The following is a 22,662-nucleotide window of genomic DNA, read 5'->3' on the forward strand; positions in this document are numbered from 1 at the left end:
CTTACAACAAATAAAAAATCTAATATCGAATGATGGTTGGTTCATATGTACTTGTGGAGCGAACGTATAAGTCATGATCATCTTCATCCACACCTCTCCTAAATTATCAAATATGGTAAACATGTATAGCATAAAATAAATGATATAGAGCTAGATCAATTTACAACCACACCCTCTTAGTATCTCTCTATGAGGTTCACCCAAAAATATATAGTACAATTAATTAAGGTTGTGATACATGATTGATGAATGGATAATTTCATAGTTTCATGAATCCTGATTGATTGCTTATCTGACATGTGGCGCTCGTTATGTGGCTGGACCCTGATATCATGTGGCCTACGTTATCCTTATCTTCGTGGCTGATGAAGACTAAGTATCTGGATTAAGCTGGGCCAAGTTTCTTTCTCCATTACTCCCCAAGTTAATATCAGGTATTAAATCAAGTTAATTATGAATTAATTTTAAAAAAAAATTACATTGCATCGAAACATAGACCCGTCTTTTGATTAATGTACATATTCTATTATATCCGTACATTTATTTATTTTTGTACGGATAAAAGAATTATGTACATTGATCAATTGATTGTCCAGTATGGACAGTTTGGAAAATGTGAGTAATTCTATAGGTCATTACCATAATCAAATGGTATGCTGAGAGGTTTGGAAAAAATTTCGGATGGTATTTTCCTTTTGTTCTTCCTATACGGAAGAACTAAGGAGAAATGCTGCCGAAATTTTTTTCGGCTCTTGTTGCATATCATTTGATTTTTGTAATTGACCTATAGAATTAATACATTTTCTGAATGGGATAGGACCTTCTTTACCTATTAGTTGATGATAGCAAGCATTTACTATGTAAACTTTATCTAGCTGTTATTTTTTTGGATTTTATGAAATGACTGATATTTTTTACTCATTGCATTAATATAGATTGTATAATTTTTTTTTATTTTTAGATAAATTGCAAGTTCGGTCAGTTTTATCCTACAATGGACAAAAGTTGGATAAATAAACCAAGGAATAGTAAAGAATATTTAGATGGAGTTCATGACTTCATTAAATTTGGTATGGAGAAAAGTAGTTTGAATGGAAAGATTTTATGTCCATGTCGGAAATGTGTAAATAGTTCTTCTTTAGATCCACAAAATGTTGAAGAACATTTGGTATGGAATGGTTTTTTAAGAGGTTATACCGACTGGATTTTTCATGGAGAATCTATGTTGCCATCATCATGTAACCAACCCCTGACTCATTGCGGATCCACTAGCCTAGAAGACAATTCTGCAAGAGATGATGATATAAGGGGTTTGATCACAGATGCTTTTGGATTTGATGTTCAAAATTTAGGAGAATCCAGTAGTATACAAGAAACAATTGGGATGTTTGATGGATGTACGCATACGGAACGTATGCATGTTGAGGAGCCCATACATACATCTAATGATGAGACAGCTCGTTATCACACCTTAATGAAAGATGCAGACGAAGAATTATATCCGGGTTGTACAAAATTTTCTAAGATTTCTTTTCTTGTACATTTATTTCATATAAAATATTTGAATGGATGGTCTGGAAAGAGTTTTACCATGCTGCTCAAGTTATTAAAGGATGCATTTCCAGAAAGCACTCGTTTACCACCATCGTATTATGAAGCCAAGAAAGTAGTAAAGGAATTGGATCTTGGATACGAAAAGATTCATAGTTGTCCGAAAGATTGTATGTTATATCGGGGTGAAAATGCTAATCAAGAGTCATGCAATGTATGTGGATCTTCAAGATGGATAACACAAAAAGAAGATCGAGATGATGTACTGAATGAATTGGATGCAACACGGAGTAAAAAGAAACCGGCCAAGGTATTGCGTTACTTTCCTCTTATACCTAGATTGAAAAGGATTTATGCATCATCAAAAACAGCTTCATCAATGAGATGGCATCATGAAGGACGTACAAAGGATGGAATGTTGAGACATCCAGCAGATAGTCTTCAATGGAAAGCATTTGATGATAGGCATCCTGATTTTGCCTCTGATGTTCGCAGTGTTAGGTTTGGCTTAGCTTCTGATGGTTTCAATCCATTTCGGACCCTGAGTTCTACCTACAGCACTTGGCCAGTCGTTTTGATACCTTACAATTTGCCACCGTGGATGTGCATGAAACAATCATCACTTATCTTGTCAATGGTTATTCCAGGAGATAAGGGTCCAGGCAATGATATTGATATTTTTCTACAGCCTTTGATAGAGGAATTGAAACAGTTGTGGGAGGGTGTTGATGCATTTGATGCTTCCAACGGCCAAACATTTAAACTACGGGCAGCTTTGTTATGGACTATTAATGATTTTTCAGCATATGCCAATTTATCTGGCTGGAGTACAAAGGGACGGGTCGCATGTCCTTGTTGTGGAGATTCAACACATTCAATTTGGTTAAAACATGGAGGTAAATTTTGTTACATGGGACATCGTCGATGGTTGGAAGCAAATCATCCGTTTCGATTTCAGAAAGATTTGTTTGATGGTACTATAGAATTGGGATGTGCCCCTATTCCACCTTCTGGAACTGATGTTCATAGACAAATGGATGGCATGAATTACAGCTATGGTAAGCACTCAAAGTCCTCTAAAAAAAGAGGAAGGGATGATGTTGAAAGCTCAGTGCACGAAGGGTTACCAGAGGAAGTCAGTATCAGTACTATAGATGCAGAGTTGTTTCAAGATCCAGACAATTATTTCGAGGATGAAAATGAGGAAGACACACAGATAGCATCTACACAACAGCCAAGTAAACATTTATGGAAAAAACGAAGTATCTTTTTTGACTTACCTTATTGGAAACATAATCTTATTCGGCACAATCTTGATGTCATGCATATAGAGAAGAATGTTTGCGATAATTTACTTGGAACATTTTTAAACCTTGATGGAAAGAGCAAAGATAACATGAAGGCACGTCTTGATTTAAAAGAAATGGGTATCCGACAGGAACTTCATCCTAAAATGCTTGCTAATGATAGAATTTATGTGCCTCCTGCATGTTACACAATGTCTGCTCGAGAAAAGGATAATTTTTTGGGAGTTTTGAAAAGTATCAAAGTACCCGATGGATATGCATCGAATATTTCACGATGTGTGCATCTAAAGGATCGAAAACTTTCAAATCTTAAAAGTCATGATGGTCACATATTGATGCAAGATATTTTTCCAATAGCTTTAAGATCGTCATTGCCGAAACAAGTTGTTACAATTGTACTTCGATTATCGTCATTCTTCAAGGCATTATGTTCCAAAGTTATTGATCCTCGGGAACTTGATCAGTTAGAATCGGATATTGCAATTACACTTTGCCAGATGAAAAAGATTTTTCCTCCTGGATTTTTCACTATTATGGTACATCTGCTCGTTCACCTAGCTTCAGAAGTTAAAGTTGGTGGACCGGTACATTATAGATGAATGTATCCTATTGAGAGGTATTATTACAAACCTTAAATCTTTTGATAATTTTATTAGAAACAACAGCATACTGATATTTTAATAAATATTTAATTCTTGAAGGTATCTTGTGCGTCTTAAAGATTATGTGCGAAATAGAGCCTATCCTGAAGGCTCGATTGCTGAAGCATATATTGCGGATGAATGTTTGACATTTTGTTCAAGATATCTTCAAGGTGTAGAGACTATTTTTAGTCGACCTCAACGGCATAATGACTTTGTGGAGAATGCAGAACTGTATAAGTTCTTAACTGCTGGAAAATTCTTGGGAAGAGGTGAAGGTATTGTACTTGATCAAAAATCCTTAGCACAAGCACATCGTTATGTGTTACTTCATAGTGACATAATATCTGACCATCGCAGGTTAGTATATTTAAGGAATGACATCAAAATTTAAATTTTATATTAGATATAATATTCTAAATGATATATTTATATTTTATGCAGTGAATTTTTAATTTATCAGAGACGAGCCAATCATAACATTCATCCTAATGCAAGGATTGAACAGCGATGGTTGGTCGAGTTATTCCCTATGTGGCTTTCGAATCAGGTGTGATTTATATTTAATTATGGGATATATTAATTTTTGATACATGTTTAATATCAGATAACTCAACTGCACTTCGTCATATCATTTTTTGTTAGGTATCAAAGATGATGGAGACAAATAATTCAGATGAACTAATAGCTCTTGCTCGAGGACCTAACAAGATTGTGAATAGATATAATGGTTTCATAATTAATGGCTTTAAATTTCATACTAGAGAACGGGAGAAATTTAGAAAAACACAGAATAGCGGTGTTATGGTGGAAGCGGATGGAAAATCCTATTATGGTGCACTTAAAGATATCTATGAGTTGGATTATTATGGAAAATTTAAAGTAGTACTGTTTAGATATGATTGGATAGACATAAACTCACCAAGGGGTTTGAAACAAGATGCAAATGGATTTACACTTGTAAATTTTTCAAGGTTGATACACACTGGTGTGTTATTGAAGGATGACCCATTCATTTTTTCATCTCAAGCTCGTCAAGTATTTTATGTACAAGACGCAAAAGATAAAGATTGGTTTACTGTCATCAAAACAAAACCTAGAGACTTATATGATATGGGAAACCAAGTGGAGGATGATGACGATGACACTTATACACAATGTATGCCCTACAATTTTGTGCCAGCTGATGATTTAAATGCTACGACGACGTTGGTTAGAACAGAATTCGAAGAAAACACTACTGCTTGATTGTTACTGGTAATAATTATTTATGATGTATATATTTTGCATTAATTATTGTATTATTTTACTTCATATATTAACTGATTCTACCTTTTATTTATATAAATGCTAGGTGACATCATGCGTCGCAGGGGACGATATGCTGGTGTGCAGTTCCAGTTTTCACAGACAGAGGCCGGTACGTCTTCTTCAGCACAGCAGCCTGAGGCCAGTTCAGCTGCACAGCATTCTGAGCCCTGTCCTTCATCATCAGCACAGCACGATCCTCCTGTTCATCAGTCAGATGATGAGATACACGTGCAGGGTATATATTGTCTTTCATGTAATTTTTTTTTATTTCATTTTATGTATATTTATGATATAGTTACTTTTATGTATTTTTTGCAGACGGATCCGGGAGAGTACGCCCCAGACGCGGACCCACAGTAGTACGAGATGTGTGGCAGATGCGTGAGGGCGAGAGGATTGTTGTGGAGTGCAATCAGCTAGGTCAGCCAATTAAAAAAGCTGCCTGCTTATTGACTTCATTTTTGGGGACTGTTGCTCGGAGGCCTCAGCTATGTCCGTTGGGCTATGCAAAATGGAATGACATGCTTCCAACGTACAAAGTTGAGCTCCTCCGAGTTATAGAGGTAATGAATTGATGTTCATACTGTATATTAATTGTTAATCATTTATATAATTTATTTCATTTAACTTTTTTTTTTATAGAGCAAGTTTGTTCTCCCTCCATCCACTCATGATTTTGTAATGAAGTCTCTCAACCGCAAATGGAAAGAATATAAAGCACAATTGAAGAAGGACTATATGAGACAGGGTATGACAGAGGAGGAGGTTGCTAGGAATTGTCCTCCTGATGTACCCCCTCATCAGTGGATGGAGTTGGTTCATTACTGGTTCTCCGAGAGGGCACAGGTATATTATCTGCTTATTATCTTTTTTTCTTAAATATTTTATAAAAATATTGATTTTTATTATATATTGTATATATAACAAGTTCCTTACTTTATTTTACAGACTTATTCTGCTATTGGTAGAGCTGCACGAGCAGCTCAGTCTGTTCCTCATACATCGGGGTCGAAGAGTTATGCACGACTCCGACAGGAGTTTGTATGTTCCTTAAACTTTCATAATTAATTTTTAATTTTTATGTTCAAATATTTATATAACTAATATCATTATGTATCGTGGACCATGTCTGTATCATGATACTCATATATTTTTTTAAATTATCATAACTGTTTGCTTAAAATTGAAATTATTTGTGTAGGAGGATGAGCATGGGAGGGAACCCGGACAAGTGGAGTTTTACCGGATGACTCATACTCATCAGGATGGTACTTTTGTTCGAGATGAGTCGAGAGATTTATATGTACAGCATTGTTAATATTATATTTTTTGCAATGATTTAAATTTAATTTTGTTAGCTATTAATGTATAACTCTTGTTTTCAAAAAAAATACAGGAGAGGGCTACATCTCTCATTGCGGAGCGTGACGACGAGTCCGCAGCATCTACGCAGCAGAGCCGTATCGAGGCCGAGGTATTCACAGAGTTGATGGGACCAGAGCGCTACGGCCGAGTGAGGGGTTATGGAGTAGGAGTCACCCCCACTCAGTTATCTGAGGTTAGTAGATATACGCAGCATGCTGCAACAGATGCTCAGGATTCACGCGTTCGCAGACTCGAGGCGGAGATACAGGAGATTAGACAGAGTCGTGCCGCTGAGATGGAGGAGATGCGACAGAGCCGTGCCGAGATGCAGGCCATGAGGGGACAGATTGATCGCCTTACATCTTTATTAGAGATGTATGGTTCATCTCAGGTAAACACATAATATTAAATATATATTTTTGTATTAATTTAATGATTTATATATTTTATTTATAGATATGCAAATCATGCTTTTGATATATTTTTTGTAGGCTCCTGGCATATCAGGCACCCATCGAGATAGCGGCACGTCACGTGGAGACAACGACGACCATCCGCCTGCAGATTGATGTTATTTTATTTTTGTTGTATTTTTATATTTATTTATATTACTCTTGATTGTAATGGACGATTAGTACTTTATTTTTATTTATATAAAATATTGTCTTTTGGTTTGATTAAATTTTCTATTTCAGCTTGCTTTTGATGTGAATGATGGTGATTGTACAGGTGTGAATGTGAATGTGGTGATTGTACATGTTTATTGTATTGTACAGGTGATGTGAATGATGGTGATTGTACAGGTGTGAATGTGAATGTGGTGATTGTACATGTTTATTGTATTGTACAGGTGTGATATGATTTCGTACAGAAATGTATTGTATTATTTTTTTTTAAATAATATTTATATTTTTTTTTTCCTCTTAAAACCTTTAACGACGCTTATAAGCGTCGTTAAATTTGTCTTTTGCGACGCTTTAAAGCGTCGTAAATTTTTACATTAACGACGCTTATAAGCGTCGTTAAATTTGTCTTTTGCGACGCTTTAAAGCGTCGTAAAGATTTACATTAACGACGCTTTAAAGCGTCGTTAAGACAAATTTAACGACGCTTTAAAGCATCGTTAATGTAAATATTTACGACGCTTTAAAGCGTCGTTAAAAAATAACGACGCTTTTACAAAGCGTCGGCGATATTCGTCCCCACTCTTGCATAGTCGACGCTTTGCCGACGCTTTTCGAAGCGTCGTAAAGCCGAATAGCGACGCTTTAAAGCGTCGTTAATGACCATTAATAGCGTCGTTAATGGCCATTTTTCCTGTAGTGCGTTTATCTCCGAGGAATTTGGCTATTATGAGATATGTTACATAAGTAGTATATTACTGTTGATCCTACTTATAGATGTCAACTTCAAAGTAATCTTCATCATATATATGCATCAATAGCTTGATCAATCTATTCAAGATTCTGATGCGCTCTTGTTAGAAATTAGTTAGCTCTTTATGAACCAGAATGGAATACGGTCATTGATGTACAGAAGTCCTATACCTATCGAAATGATGAGGACTGATAATTCAAATTTTGATAGCTTTTAGAGATTAGTTTGAACATGTTTCATGCATTATTACTCCACATTCTACTACCAACACTTGATTAGGCTATTGCTTTGTTGGTTTCCCAGAAAATATTGATGCAACATGCAACCAATCTCTTACATGATACATGCCCGAGTACACTGTACACGGTGCCAAACACGGTTGATCTGTTCATCATGTGAAATCCATGACATCCATGACCTCCATCAATCTCCTCACAAGATGTGGGAGGTGCTTTTCGTATGCTTCATGGCATCACTGAATTAAAAAAAAAAAAAACTGGTTACCAATTCTTGTCAATCTTATGACTTATCCCCAGCAGCTCCTACCATGTGGACGATTGGTGACAACCATAATCGAATGCCGTATATTGATGGAACGATAAGGCTTCGTGTGAACGTGAAATAGATACCTTCCTACAAAGAATAATTAGCCAGTAAGTCTAATGAAGTGCTTGACCCGTAACATCACTTTCTACGAGTCACCACTCTTTGTTTCTTTCCTTGATACCTCCGCCTTTTCGCCTTCACCATGCATTCGTCCTCCAAACTTTCTCGGACAAAAAGCCAAAACGAAATAGATAATATTCTAGAAAGTGTAGGTGGAAATGAGCGAGCGGCAGTGGTGGGTAGACAAGAGGTAGGAGACGTGCTCGGTGGGCTAACAGCGACGGGATATCGATCTTTTCGGCCTGGAGGAATCTCGTCCACAGCGTGCGCGAGGTCACCACGCGCGTTCTGCGAAGGGCCATCCCGGCCGCCCAGGTGGACTTCCAATTCCTCTTGTCTCTTTCTTCGTTTCTGTGAGGATTTCATACTAATGGACGACCGGTCAAGAAAATAATCGTACTTTTGCCACGCAGTACAGCTCTCACAATAAAATTTTCTGGACCCCTCTGTTTGGCCAAGATTATCTCATCCCAACAAGTGATCGACTTTTTAAGTTTTTTTTTTTTTGATGTATATATATATATATATTCTACAGCTAGCGGTGCACTTTTCCCAGAAGAGGAAGCAAGTAGGGAGCCGTTACGTATTAATTTATCACTGGAAGTCTTCTCCAACTAGGGAGATAATAAAAGTTCTCTGTTTTTTAATTTAATTTCCTCGTCCCCATTACCCAGCAAGTACTATTGGTTTTGATGTCTTTCTTTTTTATCTGGTAGTCTGGAAAGTTATGTTTCCCGCTATTTTAAAACTTTAAGATATCAGGGTTACACCAACTTCAGTCTCTGTATTCTTTTTGGATGAAGCGGATGGACCACCCGTATATTATTAAAAAAAGAAGTCTACAAAGGGATGTTACAAGGTTGTAACTTCAACCAATGTATTCTTGGCTTGTTACTTTTGCATAAGATCAAAGGAGTGTTTGATTTACGATGAAAATCAAAATCAATATTAAAATTAAAATGAATTAGAAGAAAAATTAGAATAACAAATTCTCTTAAAACGTTTGATTCATGATCGGAATCAAAATGGATGATTCTCATTGTTATTACTTAGTTCATTTAAAGATAGAAATTGAAATCAACTCAAATTTTTATTTTTATCTTTGAACTTAAAATTTTAAAAAATTAATTATTTTTAAATATTTTAAATATTTTTATTTTATTTAATATTAAAAAATATATATCAAGAGATTTGAAACTGGCGACCGAAACCCTCTCTGAATCATTTCATCGAACAGCTTATCCGCGTGCTCGAGCCTGCCCTCTGTATATAGATCTTGGACCGTCACTTTGTAGCTCGCAGGGCTCCACACCCCATCCGAAATCAAGGCGTCATCAATGATCCTCTTCATATCCTCCAAGCTCCGCCCTTGGAGCTCCGATGGCCGAAAAGTGCGGCGCCGCCGGGGTACCTGAGCCCTTTCAAGAGGATCTTGGCTAGGAGGTGCTCGGCGACCTAGCTGGCAACGCAGAGGGCATAGAAGAGAGTGCGGTAGACGATGACGTCAGCATCGCAGTCCTTCTGAGAGATGCGGCGAAGCATGAAGTAGAGGTGGACAACATCGTCGAGGCGGCCGGCATTGCAGAGGCCATGCACGAGTGCCTAATAGGTTTCGCGATCGGGTGGTAACAGTGGGCGCCAAAGTCGGCGAAGATGTAGAGGGCGATGTCGGGGCATCAGGCGCCGCAGAGGGTGGCAACGAGGAGGTTGAGGGTGGGGGCATCGAGGGGGGCCTTGAGCCGGCCGGCGAAGGTGGCGAAGAGGCGGAGGGCGTGGGGGAGGCCGTCGGGGGGGGGGGGGGCGGCGTGCGGGAGGGAGAGGAGGAGGTGGAGGAGGGCGAGGAAGAAAAGAGGCCAGAAGGGGCAGTTGGAGAGGGGGAGGAGGCGGAAGAGTGGAAGGGAAGCGGTGGGGGAAGGAGAGGTGGAGATGGCGCAGGCGAAGAGGGGGTCGGAGGCAGGGGAGGAGTCGAGGGCCATCTGGGAGAGGAGGGAGCGGAGGAGGAGGAGGCAGGGATATTTAAAAAAATAATTTATTAAATTTTGGATTGGGCTTTGAATCCGCGGGAAAACTTCGGAATAGATTTTAGAGGGAGTGGATTATTTTCATACCGCTTCAGAATCGAAATCGGACTCTCCCTAATCAAGTTTTGGAATGGGAGTCACTCATTTCGATTCCCATTCCAGATTTTTATTCTTTTCAATTAAATATACTCTAAATCTTGTTAGCGCATTAATTGAAATGAGCATGAAACATTGTTTAAACAGATTTTCACATTATTATGTTTCTTATTTCTCTTAGAGCAAACTTTTGGAAATGTTTGTTATCCCTTCCGCACTTTCTCATCTGAGAAGAGAAAATAGGCTATGGTAGATGTGTAAATACTTACACCAAAGCAAGAATTTAGGAGGTGTTTGGTTTGTGATGGAAATCAAAATCGAAATCGGAATTGAAATAGATTGGAATGAGAATCGGAATGACCAATTATTGCGGACAAGAGCTCGGCCCATCACGTGAGGTATTGTCCACTTTGATCCATGGATCTCACGATTTTGTCTTTTAAAAAGCACATCACGTGGAAAGAATTTTTTTCTCCTTATAAGCGCGAGTTTTTCTTGACTCACAACTGATGTAGGACTATTAGTATCCTCCACATTATTAGAACTATTGTTGTGGATAAGGGCTCAGCCTGTCACATGAGGTATTGTCCGCTCTGGCCCATGGGCTTTACGGTTTTGCCCTTTAAAAGACGCCTCACGTGGGAAAGATTTTTTTCTCCTTATAAATACTAGTCTTCCTTGACTCACAACCGATGTGGGACTATTGGTGCCATCCACATTTTAAAACTACAACAGAGCCCTCCAGTCAAAGGGGACTCTGATGTTTATAGTCCGAGGAACCCCACAATCAGTCGAGACGGATCTCAGTTCCAGAGAATCGAGACAGACCTCGACCCCTATCTGGCACACCATTATTATGGATAGGGCTCAGCCCATCACGTAAAGTATTGTCCGCTCTGGCTCATGGGCCTCACGATTTTGCCCTTTAAAAGGTGCCTCATGTGAAAAAAAAATTTTTCTCCTTATAAGCGCGAGTCTTCTTTAACTCACAACTGATGTGGGACTATTGGTACCCTCCATATTATTAGAACCATAACACCAACTCCCCCAAAGCATTTGGTTCACGATCAGAATCAGAATTGGAATGGATGATTTTCATTGTTGTTGCTTGGTTTATTTAAAGATAGGAATCGAAATCAATTCAAATTTTTATTTTTATCTTTGAACTTAAAATCTTCAAAAATTAATTATTTTTAAATATTTTTAATATTTTTACTTTATCTAATACTAAAAAATATATATCAAGAGATTTGAAACTGGCGGTCGAAACTCTCTTTGAATCATTTCATCGCACAGCTTATCTGCATGCCCGAACTTGCCCTCTACATACAAATCTTGGACCATCATTTTGTAGCTCACGAGGTTCCGCACCCCACCTGAAACCAAGGCGTCGTCGATGATCCTCTTCATGTCCTCCAAGCTCTGCCCCTGGAGCTTCAGCGGTCGGAAAGTGCGGCACCGACGGGGGTACCTAAGCCCTTTCAAGAGGACCTTGATTTGGAGGTGCTCGGCCTCGATGACCCAACTGATGGCACAGAGGGCATAGAAGAGGGTGCGATAAATGACGATGTTAGCATCGCAACCCTTCTGGGAGATGCGGCGAAGCATGGAGTAGAGAAGGTGGATAGCATCATCGAGGTGGCCGACGTAGCAGAGGCCATGCATGAGTGCGCGATAGGTGTCACGATCAGGGTAGCAACAGTGGGCACGGAAGTCGACAAAGACGTGAAGGGTGAGGTCGGGGCGACGGGTGCCGCAGAGGGCAACGAGGAGGAGGTTGAGGGTGGGGGCGCCGAAGGGGGCTTCAAGGCAGTTGGCGAGGAGGCGGAGGGCATGGGGGAGGCTATCGACAGGGGGAGGGAGAGGAGGAGGTGGAGGAGGACAAGGAAGGAGAGGGGTCAGGAGGGGCAGTTGGAGAGGGGGAGGAGACAGAAGAGTGGGAAGGCAGCGATGGGGGAAGGGGAAGAGGAGATGGTGCGGGCGAAAAGGGGGTCAGAGGTGGGGGAGGAGTGAGGGCCATTTGGGAGAGGAGGGAGCGGAGGAGGGGGGCGGAGATATTTTAAAAAAGTAATTTATTAAATCCTGAAATAGGCTTTGAATCCATAGAGAGACTTCGGAATAGATTTTATAGGGAGTGGATCATTCTAATTCCACCTCGAATCGGAATCGGAATGAAACTCCTTCCAATCAAATAGCTGGAATGGGAGTCACCCATTCTGATTTCCATTCCAAACCTTCATTTCCCCCAACCAAACACATCCTTAGTTCTGATTGGAGTCTAATTTATGTGCTCATACTTCATCTCCCCTAACTTCAAATTTCCAACAAGGCATAACCATGTAATGATTCACACTATCCATGCTTGCTATGATAGGCATTGTACGTGTCAAGGTTCATTGGTCTTCCATGGCCTCTAATATGCAAAGAAGTGATACACCACAGCTAATCTAATAGAATCCAACCCATAACCCTAGCAAGTTTATATCTGGAGTCATAAATGACATGAGAGGTCCATGAACTGGCCTACAAAGAAACCCGAATCCAACCTGTGAAACTAATTAATGTTATGAAGGTGATGTCATCACTCACCATTTTGAATTTCAATTACTGAAAGTCACAGCTATTTCTTGTCATTAGTTCCCAATAATGAAGGTGGTTGGATGTCTATTCGTATACATTTGATACCATCACTTCCTTGAAAGCTTGGGATATTCATTTTAAAATTTGTCATTTAAAAAAAAAAAATACAGATGTAATTAATTAAAATATAAAATTAAATATTAATTTTTTTTTTCGAATATTAAAATCTTTACTCTCATAGAAATTTAACTTTTGTACGTAGATGTTAGCATGGTACATATAATTCATTTAATAAAGAGCATTTTCTTGTTAGGTATGATTCCATCAATCAAAATATAATTAAAATAAGTAACAAACTATATATTTTAATCTATGTGTCTCTTTAATTATCGTTAATGGAAATGTGTGAGGCAGAAGTGGTGGAGCTGGATTCATGATCGAAGGCCATCTTTACGACATCAGTCCTTGTTGCTGAACTGAGAAGGGCATTGGGAGGAATTAAATATGCTACTACAGTCTTTTAGGCCCAATTACAACATCCTGAAGAGAGATTCTAGTAGGACAGTGGGTGAGAAGGCATAGTTGCTCCGGAGGCATCCATCCACTTCAGATGGAAGCTTGGAGAGCACTCAAATCTTGCAAGCTTCGTTTTTTCTAGGTGCATGCAATCCGCCAAACGTCTAGCCTGGCTTCAGAAAATTTGTATTCAGACACCTCGGGATGTATTTATACAAGAGAAATATGATCCACTTGCTTCATCCAAAAGTAGAAGAAGAAAGTGTGTACATGGAGGCTGCATTATTTATATAAAAAAGAGTGTAATTTTAAGGATTGAAAGGAATCTAAAGCATCATGCGTTCCGTCACATGATTTTATAGTTGAACATCCGAATGAAGTGTTTGATACTTACCAAAAAAAAAAATGAAGTGTTTGATAGACATAAAATCGTATATCATGTAATTGAATGGATATTAGCTTTCCCTCTAATAATAGATTCCATTCGTGCGTGTATGCTTTTTCCACGTATCACTTGGCTATTTCTCTCCTCTCCATCTCCTAGAGTCAGGTAGGTCTCAAAATCTAATCATAAAATTTTGTTTTGGTGACGTAAAGTTGAATATTCCAGATAGATAAGTACAATATCTCTAATAGTCGCTTGCATATTATAGTGACAATATTCATTATAAATAAGAGAAAAAAAAAAGCACATTGAATGGTGATGCGATAGGAACACTTTCTCGCCTTATGACCAAGCGGTTAGCATAGTTGAGACTGGACCACATATTACTTTCAAATGCTCAGACATTACAAATTAGCTATGATTTCAATAATACATAAAACTTGAAACCTTCCATAATAACAATGTGAAATGTTTTTTTTTTTTTTTTTTGCACAAATTAAGGCCTTTGGCCACGAATGACAACCAAGGAATCCCAATTAGTGGGAATCCTTAGATCACTGGTGCATGTAACTATTCACAATCTAAATTATTTACATCTAATTTTTTCACTGAGATACAAAGCATCTACAACCCAAACCATATTCATCCAATGACATATTAATCCCTTTTTATCCATGCCACTCAACCTATCCTTATCCATACCATTCAACCTATTCTTTGGTTGCAAAACAGAGCAATACTTCATCCAAATACCTATATCACTTTGACTTCGTAGTTTATCATATTTTATATTGGACATTACTATTAAGTCTGGTTTGTATAGTGGATACTCGTTTATTGCTTGTATCGAGGACATGTACTAGTGTCTGCTCTGTAGCTCCTTTGGATATTTTGGATGTTGGTTGTATCATATTTGTTATCTTGGTAGATAAATTTTGTATTACATACTTCTTATATATAAAGTTTTTGGGTAATATTTATCAAAAAAAAAAAAATTTATCCTTTCCACCGTTCTGGCTAGGGGTGGCAAATGAGATGAGTTGATCATAATGAGTTGGGTCATAAATAGATCGGATCAGAAAATAATCAATTCAAATTCGATCTATTTATTAAATAAATTAAAAATTTAAATTTGAACCCGACCTATTTATTAAACAGGTAATCCGATCCGATCCATTTAATCTATTTATTAAATATATTAAATTAGATTAAATGGATTAAATAGGTTAAACAGATTAAACAGATTAAATAGATCAAGTTAAATGGGTCAGAAACATGTTAAACATATTTTAAACAGGTTAAATGGGTCTTAAATGTGTTAAATAGGTTAAACAGATCGGATTAAATGGGTCAGAAATAGATTAAACAGGTTAAATGGATTATCTGACTCAATCCAACCTAGATATTAAATAGGTTAAATAGGTTAAAAGAGTCCGATATCTAAAATTCATATCCAACCCAATTATTAGATGGGTTAAATGGATTGATCCATTTATGATCCGAACCCATTTAGCCTAAACTCAAATCTGTTTATGGTGGGTCAAATACGAGTCGGATTGACGGATCGGATCATATTTTATCAGCTCTAATTCTGACATCAATTTTGACATATTAATCTATGAAAAATTTATTCCCACATCTTAAGTTTGATGATAATTTTATGTCCAATTTATATACACATCTACCAATAATTATATGTAAAAGAGATAGAACTATGTATAATAACATATATAACTAAATGCAAAATAATTGCCTAATCCGTAAACAGCTACAATATCACCTGAATTAAGTAAAGACCTTTGAAAACTCAAAAGATGACAACAGCTGGCGTTTAGGCGGATATCTTCCAAGAGCCTGCCGCGCCCCCCAATCAACCGAAAGATACAGCCGTGCGGTGACCACGAGCCCTCCACGCGCATATCCTACCCCATCAATCCAGACCGTCCACGTGTCTCCCATCCAGACCTCCAGCAGTCCCTTGGCCTCCCCTTCCCTTCTCTCTATATCTGCCCTCCCCCTCCCCTCTTCTTCTCCACACCCCTGCTCATCTCCATCTCTGCCCTGTTTTCTTCTTCTTCTTCTCTTATCCAAATCGAAGCCATGCTTGTAAAGGCCTCTTCTTCTGCTCTCTCCCTTCTCGTGCCCTCATCGGGGGTCCCTCATCCTTTTCAGGCGGGGTACAGCGGATCCTTTGCCCCTCCGAGCTCCGTTTTGAGGTTCCCTCGTAGGATGGGGAGGGATGGGTCCATCGTGGCTGTTTCCGCTGCCGGGCCCGACACCCAGGTTGTCGCCGGCGTCATCTTCGAGCCCTTTGAGGAGCTGAAGCATGACCATTTCCTCGTGCCTCTCCTTCCCGACCAGTCCATCGCTCGCTACAAGTATTCTAATGAGTGTGAGGCTGCCATCAACGAGCAGATCAAGTCGGTTTGCTTTTTTTTTTTTTTTTTTTGTACTTTTTATGTCGGTTTGTCGATTTTTTTCCCTCTGCTTCTCGATTAATCTGGGTTCAAATCCTTGTTTTTTGCTTTCTTTTTTCTTTTGAGTAGTGTTAGATCTTTATTGTTTTGTAGTTTCTTTTTCCATATCTCTTGTTCCTTATGGTTCTTTTCGAAAAGACGGGATTTTGGATGTTGTCTATGGTTGTGCTGCAGATGCTTTGCTTCTTCTTTAGATTTCTAGGTTTTGTAGAAATTATTTAAGTCTTGTTTAGAATTTTTTTTTTTTTTTCGTTGAACATATCCATGCCTTATGGTTTGAGCCTTTTAGGGTGTTATCATTATGTACCCAACTACTCTTTTTCTTTTCAGGGGTTTTTTCCCCTTCTTTTGGGTAACCGCGATACTTTTCGAAGTCTAGGGCTTTAGTTGTAAGAGTCTGTTGGAATGCGTTGTCTTCTGCATTTCTAGTTATTTAATCAGAGTATTCCAATCTTTTCAGAAAAAAGAAACTAAACCTTTTTGTTAAAAGTTTGCATGCTTTGTTTATTATTTAGCGGTGCTAAATTCCTTTGCAAAATGTTTCTGTTGTTTTATTAAATTTTTACTTTAATAATGGTTTTACATCTCTTACTGGTCTACTCTGAGGTTTACCATGAGTAATTCTGATCACGAGCGTCCTGGACCTATAAGATTATCTCTAATTGTTGGTTTCATTTTGCCGTTTTAATTTCAGTGTTGAATACAATGTTTCCTATGTCTATCATTCCTTGTTCGCTTACTTTGACCGGGATAATGTCGCGCTAAGAGGCTTCGCTAAGTAAGTCCTAGATAAATTCAACAAACTTCCATCTTCTTCTTTGCTTTATGTTGAGATATATAATAGTGCTTCTTGTGTTAGGTTTTTCAAGGAATCAAGTGAAGAGGAACGGGAACATGCGGAGAAACTGATGATATACCAAGTATTTGTTTGTCTTCTGGATGTTTTCTTCTTTTTAACCAATTGCTAGAGTGTTCCTATGCTTTGTTTTGTGTTTCTGATGGCCAATACTGATTGTGATGTAATTAGAACAAACGTGGAGGAAGAGTGAAGCTTCAATCCATTGTCATGCCCTTAACTGAGTTTGATCACCCTGAGAAAGGGGATGCTTTGTATGGTAAGTTTTCCGCTGTTGGTTTTATCAGTTTATGTGTTTATTACCTCCAAATGGCATCAATCTACTATGTCAATCAATAATAGAAGTTGTCATTTTTTGATGTCCCTGATAAAATAATTTATCATTGTGTGTGCCGAACATTTATGGATGCTAAAATTGATGAAGATTTAATCATCATTATTATAATAGTACCAATAGCTTTTCTGTGTGTTGAGATAAAGGAGAGGAAGGCCTAGGATTACACGTGTGAAAGTTGTGACAGTTCAGCAAAGGATTCCCACACCCCCCCACCCCGGATTAGTTGGCAGTGATAGAAGACGTAGCCCTTGATAGAAATCAATGACAGAGAGATATTTAAAACCTACTCAACTCATATGGTGGGGGACAGGGCCTTTTGTTTATGGTTATATAAATTAGATATGTTCTTAAAGCTTTGGTTTGGTTGTCTTTTGAAATTATCACTAAAGTGTAATTTTTTCTAAGCACATATCCGTACTTGTAAGGTGGATCTCAATATCACAATAATGATGCGCAATTGCTTCATTTTTGAGTCTTGTGGAAGTGCTAAACCAAGCTATTAGGCATCCCTCAGAGTTATGTTAGGTTTAGGTAGTTGATACTTTATCTGGATAGAACTACCCAACAAGTTGTGCTTATGTATTTTTCCTTTGATGCATGCTTTCTTTTCCATGTTGCATCAACCCTTGTCTTTTACGCTCTTCTAATGCACTAATGTGTTGTTTTAGCAATGGAGTTGGCTTTGTCTCTTGAAAAGCTGACAAATGAGAAGCTTCTCAATGTCCATGGCGTAAGTTGATCCTAATTCTTCCAACAAATTTTATCACATCAGTTAGTATTTAAGACAAGCATGGATTCTGGTTTTGTTTTAGCTAAATATGTTATTGGATGAACAGGTGGCGGCGAGATGCAATGATCCTCAGATGGCGGACTTCATTGAGAGTGATTTTCTTGGAGAACAGGTGGAGCCTACCTTCCCTAATTTCTTTAAAAAGTACATATACCACTTCTGGATGTATTAACTGCACTCATGGACTGTTTGTCCAGTTTGCTTGGACTCATTGCATGGTCCTCTGTGTATGAAATTTACGTAGACAGTGCCTTATCCAACTCCTTGTGAATTTACTTATTAAGAATAAAGTGCTTATTGCATCTATTTTTGTTGATTACATTGTACTGAGCTCTTAAATGATCAAAATTATTTGTTCACATCTTTATTCAGGTAGAAGCCATCAAGAAGATCTCTGAATATATTGCTCAGTTGAGAAGGGTTGGCAAAGGACATGGTAATGTATAATTAAAGAATTTCTTTCCTTTGCTTTCAAATCTAGATTTATAATTCTTGTTGTGGTTCTCACATTTATGTTTTTTCTTCATTTTTGGCAGGCGTTTGGCATTTTGATCAGATGCTTCTCCATGAAGGAGATGCTGCTGCTTGAAGTGCAAGAAACGAAGTGTGTTTTGTTTGTTAGTTCTAGCTTGATGTAGTGGTGGAGGGCTTCCCTGCAATAATATTGAGGGTATAGGTTCTAAGTTGTGCATGCTACTTTTGCTCTGTGTATGAGAACTTCATGTAGTCTTCTCAATCATACTTCTTCTTTTCGGGTGCTGAATCCAAAAGCTGTGGACTTGTAGCTAAATGGTATGCTGGATTTGTGGGAAGTTCTAAATTTAATAAAACTAAGTTGAACAAGCCGCAACCTGTGTTGATCTGTGGGTTGGCACTGTGGGTTAGCACTTCATGTCTATGGTATCCATTAGGCTGGCCTGAGCTTGTCTATGGTATCCATTAGCCTGGCTTGAGCTTGATCCCATTCACAGCCCACAAGCCTGAGTCTGATGAAAAGTAGAGATGAAAGTCGAGATGTTGGTGAAGTGAGGACTGTAGCTTCAATGGGGAAGAGAGTATCAGAGAAGGGAACGTCGGACTCGGCATCTAGATCCTTCCTCTTTTTGCCCTCTTCCTCTTCGATCTCACATTTGTTGCTGCTTTTTTCAAGAAAATCTTCACTTTGATGACATCTGTGTGGCCCCTGATGGTTGGCTCTAGATCACCGTCTATCATACCCCATTGGGTCATTTGTTGGCAGCATCAACCTCTTCTTAATCTACCCCATTTGCAGTGGTCACTTTCTCCCTGGTCGAAGACATCACCATCTTTGATGCTGCACCACCATCAAGCACCTCATGGACTTCAGTAGATGCTTTGCATTCGATGTTGTCCTCTATGATGGCTCTTTCAACATTAATGGTGCCTAGGTACGAGAAGCTAGCTGGCCTCGGGTCTGAATTTATCAAAAAAAATTTAGGTCTATCTTGGTTTGAAGCCCCAAAAAGGAGTATGGCCCGACCCAATTTAACCCAGTTTTTGCCCTATCGATGAGTCGTAGTGATTTACACATGATGGACAATACAGTGACTTGAAAAGCAAAGGATAATCTAATTGAATTCACTTATCTATGGCATATTAGGATGAGTTATTAGTGTTGATAGGATCTAATAATTGGTTAGGGATGGGACTGTTAAGTTCCCAAAATGCTCAATTCTAGCCAATATCTTGGTCATGCCTCAATTAAAAGATGACCATGCTTTTGTATCCAAATAAGAGTGTATATCAAAGAATTATTGGAGTTGGTTCATTTCAATTATATGGATTATTAATTGTGGCAACCAGAGGTGGATATGATTATAACCAAAACCATTGATAACGCCATTATATTGTCATTATGGGCTTCCACCAAAGTTATAATTAATTGTTGCAGTCCATGATTAATTGTGCTAACTCATACTGACAATACCGTTATGATCTTTAGGGCAGTATCAGTTGAGTTGGGTTTAACTATCTCCTAGGTTGGCCCTGGACCCATTGAGGATCCAGGTTAACGTTTTCAACCCAAACCTCAGTTGCCTAATAATTAGTAGGGCCGAGGTCCAAGCAAGACTGGGTTGAGTAGATAATGGCTCATTTTCCTCACCACTTGCACGAATGTCCGTTGCACACCCTTCTCCTCGTGCTCTTCTTTGCCCATTCCTCTGAAATCGATTTCTATCATTTTTGGGTTCTTCACAAAATTATGTCATTACTTGAAGGCATATCCACGATGCTTTATTTTTTTTTCCCTCCTTTTTTTTGTAACCGTGCTCCTTGACTGTAAATCGATCATCATCTTGATTTAGGTTTTCCTTTCATAATTCATAGGCAACTAGAAAGCTGGAGTAAGTGCACCTTCTCTCACTGGCATGGCATGTAGTAAATACATCATAAATTTCTCGTTATGATTCTTTATTTTGTTTTTGAAGCAGGAAACTAACATTTTTCCTAGATGAATTTTATGTGGCGAGAGTTTGTTTTCTTGGTTGCTGCTTCTTCTTTAAAGTGGAAGATGACTAAAATGTTGGTGAAAAAGATATGATGTGTCAAGATCTTCTCCATAAAAGCTAATGAATGCAATTAAGGAAGTAGCGGGTCACGAAGCATGGACAATATTGGAGAGGAGGAGAAACAAGTAGTATAGAAAGTGCTTATAGAGTTGCCCCAAGTCAGGTTTAAGGGCTCCGGATTGGTCTTGAAGACCCATGGAAAGAGATGTATTATCAGTAGATAAGGTTGTGAACACGGCAATGGGAACTGTTGAGCTTTCGTTCATCCTTAATAGCAGTCTATCATGCTTAGGTTATGGGAGTAACATCTACAGAGGAAAGCATGATGGCGAACTATTGGAGATTGTTGGTCCAATTTCTTCTGCGAGGAAAATATCCCAAATTCAGGTTGAAACAAGACCAAACAAATCTTGGATTGAATCAGTTTTTCTTTGAGGGAAGGAGAAGCAAAACCACCTAGCTTTATTAGAAGTGATTATCTACAATGGTATGAATAAGCAAAGCGAAAACAGCAACTCAGAGCCATAAAACAGAAGATCCTAAGGGGGATAAGAAACAGAAGATCCTCCAGCCTTTTTCTATCCAAGTGGGCCACCAGTAATGGAAGCAACACTGCTTCAAAGGTAGGTATGACTGCTCTTGTTTTTGGAGGAACACGAGCTCCCAAGACTTGAAGGATTGCAGAAGCCTGGGAGCAACTTCTTTTAAGAAAAATTCTGGAGTTACGCTTGCTCCAAATCTCCCCACTGCTAATTGGTCAAATGCACGATGATGAGATGCAGCAACATTGTGTTTCCTCCAAATGGGATGATGAGTTACAAGCATATTCCAAATGAATCGCACATGCCATTTTTTTTTTTAATCAAGGATTTCACACGTATGCAGTCTGTTACACCATGCAAGCTAAAGAAAGATTTTTGTTTTCTCCCGGATATCCGATCTCCAAATAACCTTGCTAAATAAGCAGATGAGCTTGGATTGAAGTGGTTGAAAGTGTTTTTTAGACATCTAGCCATCATTACTGAAGTTGCAGAAAGAGGATGTAAAATGTCTAACCAAGTAATTAGGATGTGGATTGTCTTTGATGTCAATATTTATGAAATTTTACGATATGACATTGAAAAGGCAATAATATTTAAAACTGAAATGCTTTAAAGTCAAGCCCCTGATTTGTTTATTATTTTTTCTAAAGTAGATAAGTGCAAGGTCTGTTAGAGCGACATGCAAGTCTTACGGCTATTTGGGTTAGTTGGCCTTGACAAGATTATGGCTGCATCATCTAATCAGAAAGCAAGATGGAGCATGTTCAAAAGAAAACCTGGATGACCTTACCATGATATCTAGGCTATAAATGCCATAATTTGTTGTTATATAAAATAGAGCATTTCCAAAAATTAAGCTCTTAGCTGATGGGCTTACTCGTTTCTTTTGTGTTTGGTATTGTTCGCAGTATTTAATAAAAAATGACCATATCTGGCGTAGGTTTAATATTCATCATAAGGATAACTTATATTTTCTATTAATATGCAAATATGGTGCTGTAAAGGCTCCAACAATGTCAATTTTATGCCTTCTGCTATACCAGATGGATGTAGTGCGATCCACTTAAATCTTGTGGTCAATTGTTATTGTGAAAATTAAGATGATGTTGCATTTCCATAAACTTTCATGACTTCTTGTCAAGTTAACTTTTCCAATCATAAGCATATTTCTTTAACTAGAAATTTTTTTCCATAGGTTTTGACAAAATAACTCCAAGTTCTTTTAGATTGTTCAAAATCTTTCACAGTTGGAGGCCATATGTTTGACTGCAGTTTAGATGGGATTCCAACTGTCATGCAAGATATGATTTCAT

At 38.3% G+C, this 22,662-nt stretch overlaps 2 protein-coding genes across 4 annotated transcripts; both read left to right on the forward strand.

Annotated features, from left to right (window-relative positions):
- Positions 1 to 317: 317 nt before the first annotated feature.
- LOC140858193 (uncharacterized) lies at positions 318 to 6,857 on the forward strand. Of its 3 annotated transcripts, XM_073258463.1 has the most exons (9): positions 3,537 to 3,859; positions 3,944 to 4,049; positions 4,854 to 5,045; positions 5,129 to 5,373; positions 5,453 to 5,656; positions 5,759 to 5,851; positions 6,012 to 6,113; positions 6,207 to 6,566; positions 6,667 to 6,857. In XM_073258463.1, the coding sequence occupies exons 2-9, from the start codon at positions 4,010 to 4,012 to the stop codon at positions 6,742 to 6,744; spliced, it is 1,314 nt and encodes a 437-aa protein (XP_073114564.1). In that variant the 5' UTR covers positions 3,537 to 3,859; positions 3,944 to 4,009; the 3' UTR covers positions 6,745 to 6,857. The 3 variants fall into 3 exon arrangements, with proteins under 3 accessions (XP_073114566.1, XP_073114564.1, XP_073114565.1); XM_073258465.1 differs by lacking the exons at positions 3,537 to 3,859; positions 3,944 to 4,049 and adding an exon at positions 318 to 434; XM_073258464.1 differs by lacking the exons at positions 3,537 to 3,859; positions 3,944 to 4,049 and adding an exon at positions 4,430 to 4,756.
- Positions 6,858 to 15,832: 8,975 nt separating this feature from the next.
- LOC105045883 (ferritin-4, chloroplastic) lies at positions 15,833 to 19,119 on the forward strand. Its single transcript, XM_010924311.4, has 8 exons — positions 15,833 to 16,236; positions 16,988 to 17,071; positions 17,153 to 17,213; positions 17,321 to 17,408; positions 18,155 to 18,216; positions 18,323 to 18,388; positions 18,649 to 18,712; positions 18,813 to 19,119. The coding sequence occupies exons 1-8, from the start codon at positions 15,917 to 15,919 to the stop codon at positions 18,863 to 18,865; spliced, it is 798 nt and encodes a 265-aa protein (XP_010922613.1). The 5' UTR covers positions 15,833 to 15,916; the 3' UTR covers positions 18,866 to 19,119.
- Positions 19,120 to 22,662: the final 3,543 nt, after the last annotated feature.

This window comes from Elaeis guineensis, chromosome 5 (assembly GCF_000442705.2).
Source record: "Elaeis guineensis isolate ETL-2024a chromosome 5, EG11, whole genome shotgun sequence".
NCBI lineage: Eukaryota > Viridiplantae > Streptophyta > Magnoliopsida > Arecales > Arecaceae > Elaeis > Elaeis guineensis.

Excerpts from the sequence above, each read along its gene's own strand:
- LOC140858193 (XM_073258463.1), top strand. The coding sequence starts at position 4,010 with ATGGTTGGTCGAGTTATTCCCTATGTGGCTTTCGAATCAG. Across the intron at positions 5,657-5,758 it reads GGTTCTCCGAGAGGGCACAG|ACTTATTCTGCTATTGGTAG; the intron begins GTATATTATCTG and ends TTTATTTTACAG. Across the intron at positions 6,567-6,666 it reads AGATGTATGGTTCATCTCAG|GCTCCTGGCATATCAGGCAC; the intron begins GTAAACACATAA and ends TATTTTTTGTAG.
- LOC105045883 (XM_010924311.4), top strand. The coding sequence starts at position 15,917 with ATGCTTGTAAAGGCCTCTTCTTCTGCTCTCTCCCTTCTCGTGCCCTCA. Across the intron at positions 17,072-17,152 it reads GCGCTAAGAGGCTTCGCTAA|GTTTTTCAAGGAATCAAGTG; the intron begins GTAAGTCCTAGA and ends TTCTTGTGTTAG. Across the intron at positions 17,409-18,154 it reads GAAAGGGGATGCTTTGTATG|CAATGGAGTTGGCTTTGTCT; the intron begins GTAAGTTTTCCG and ends GTGTTGTTTTAG.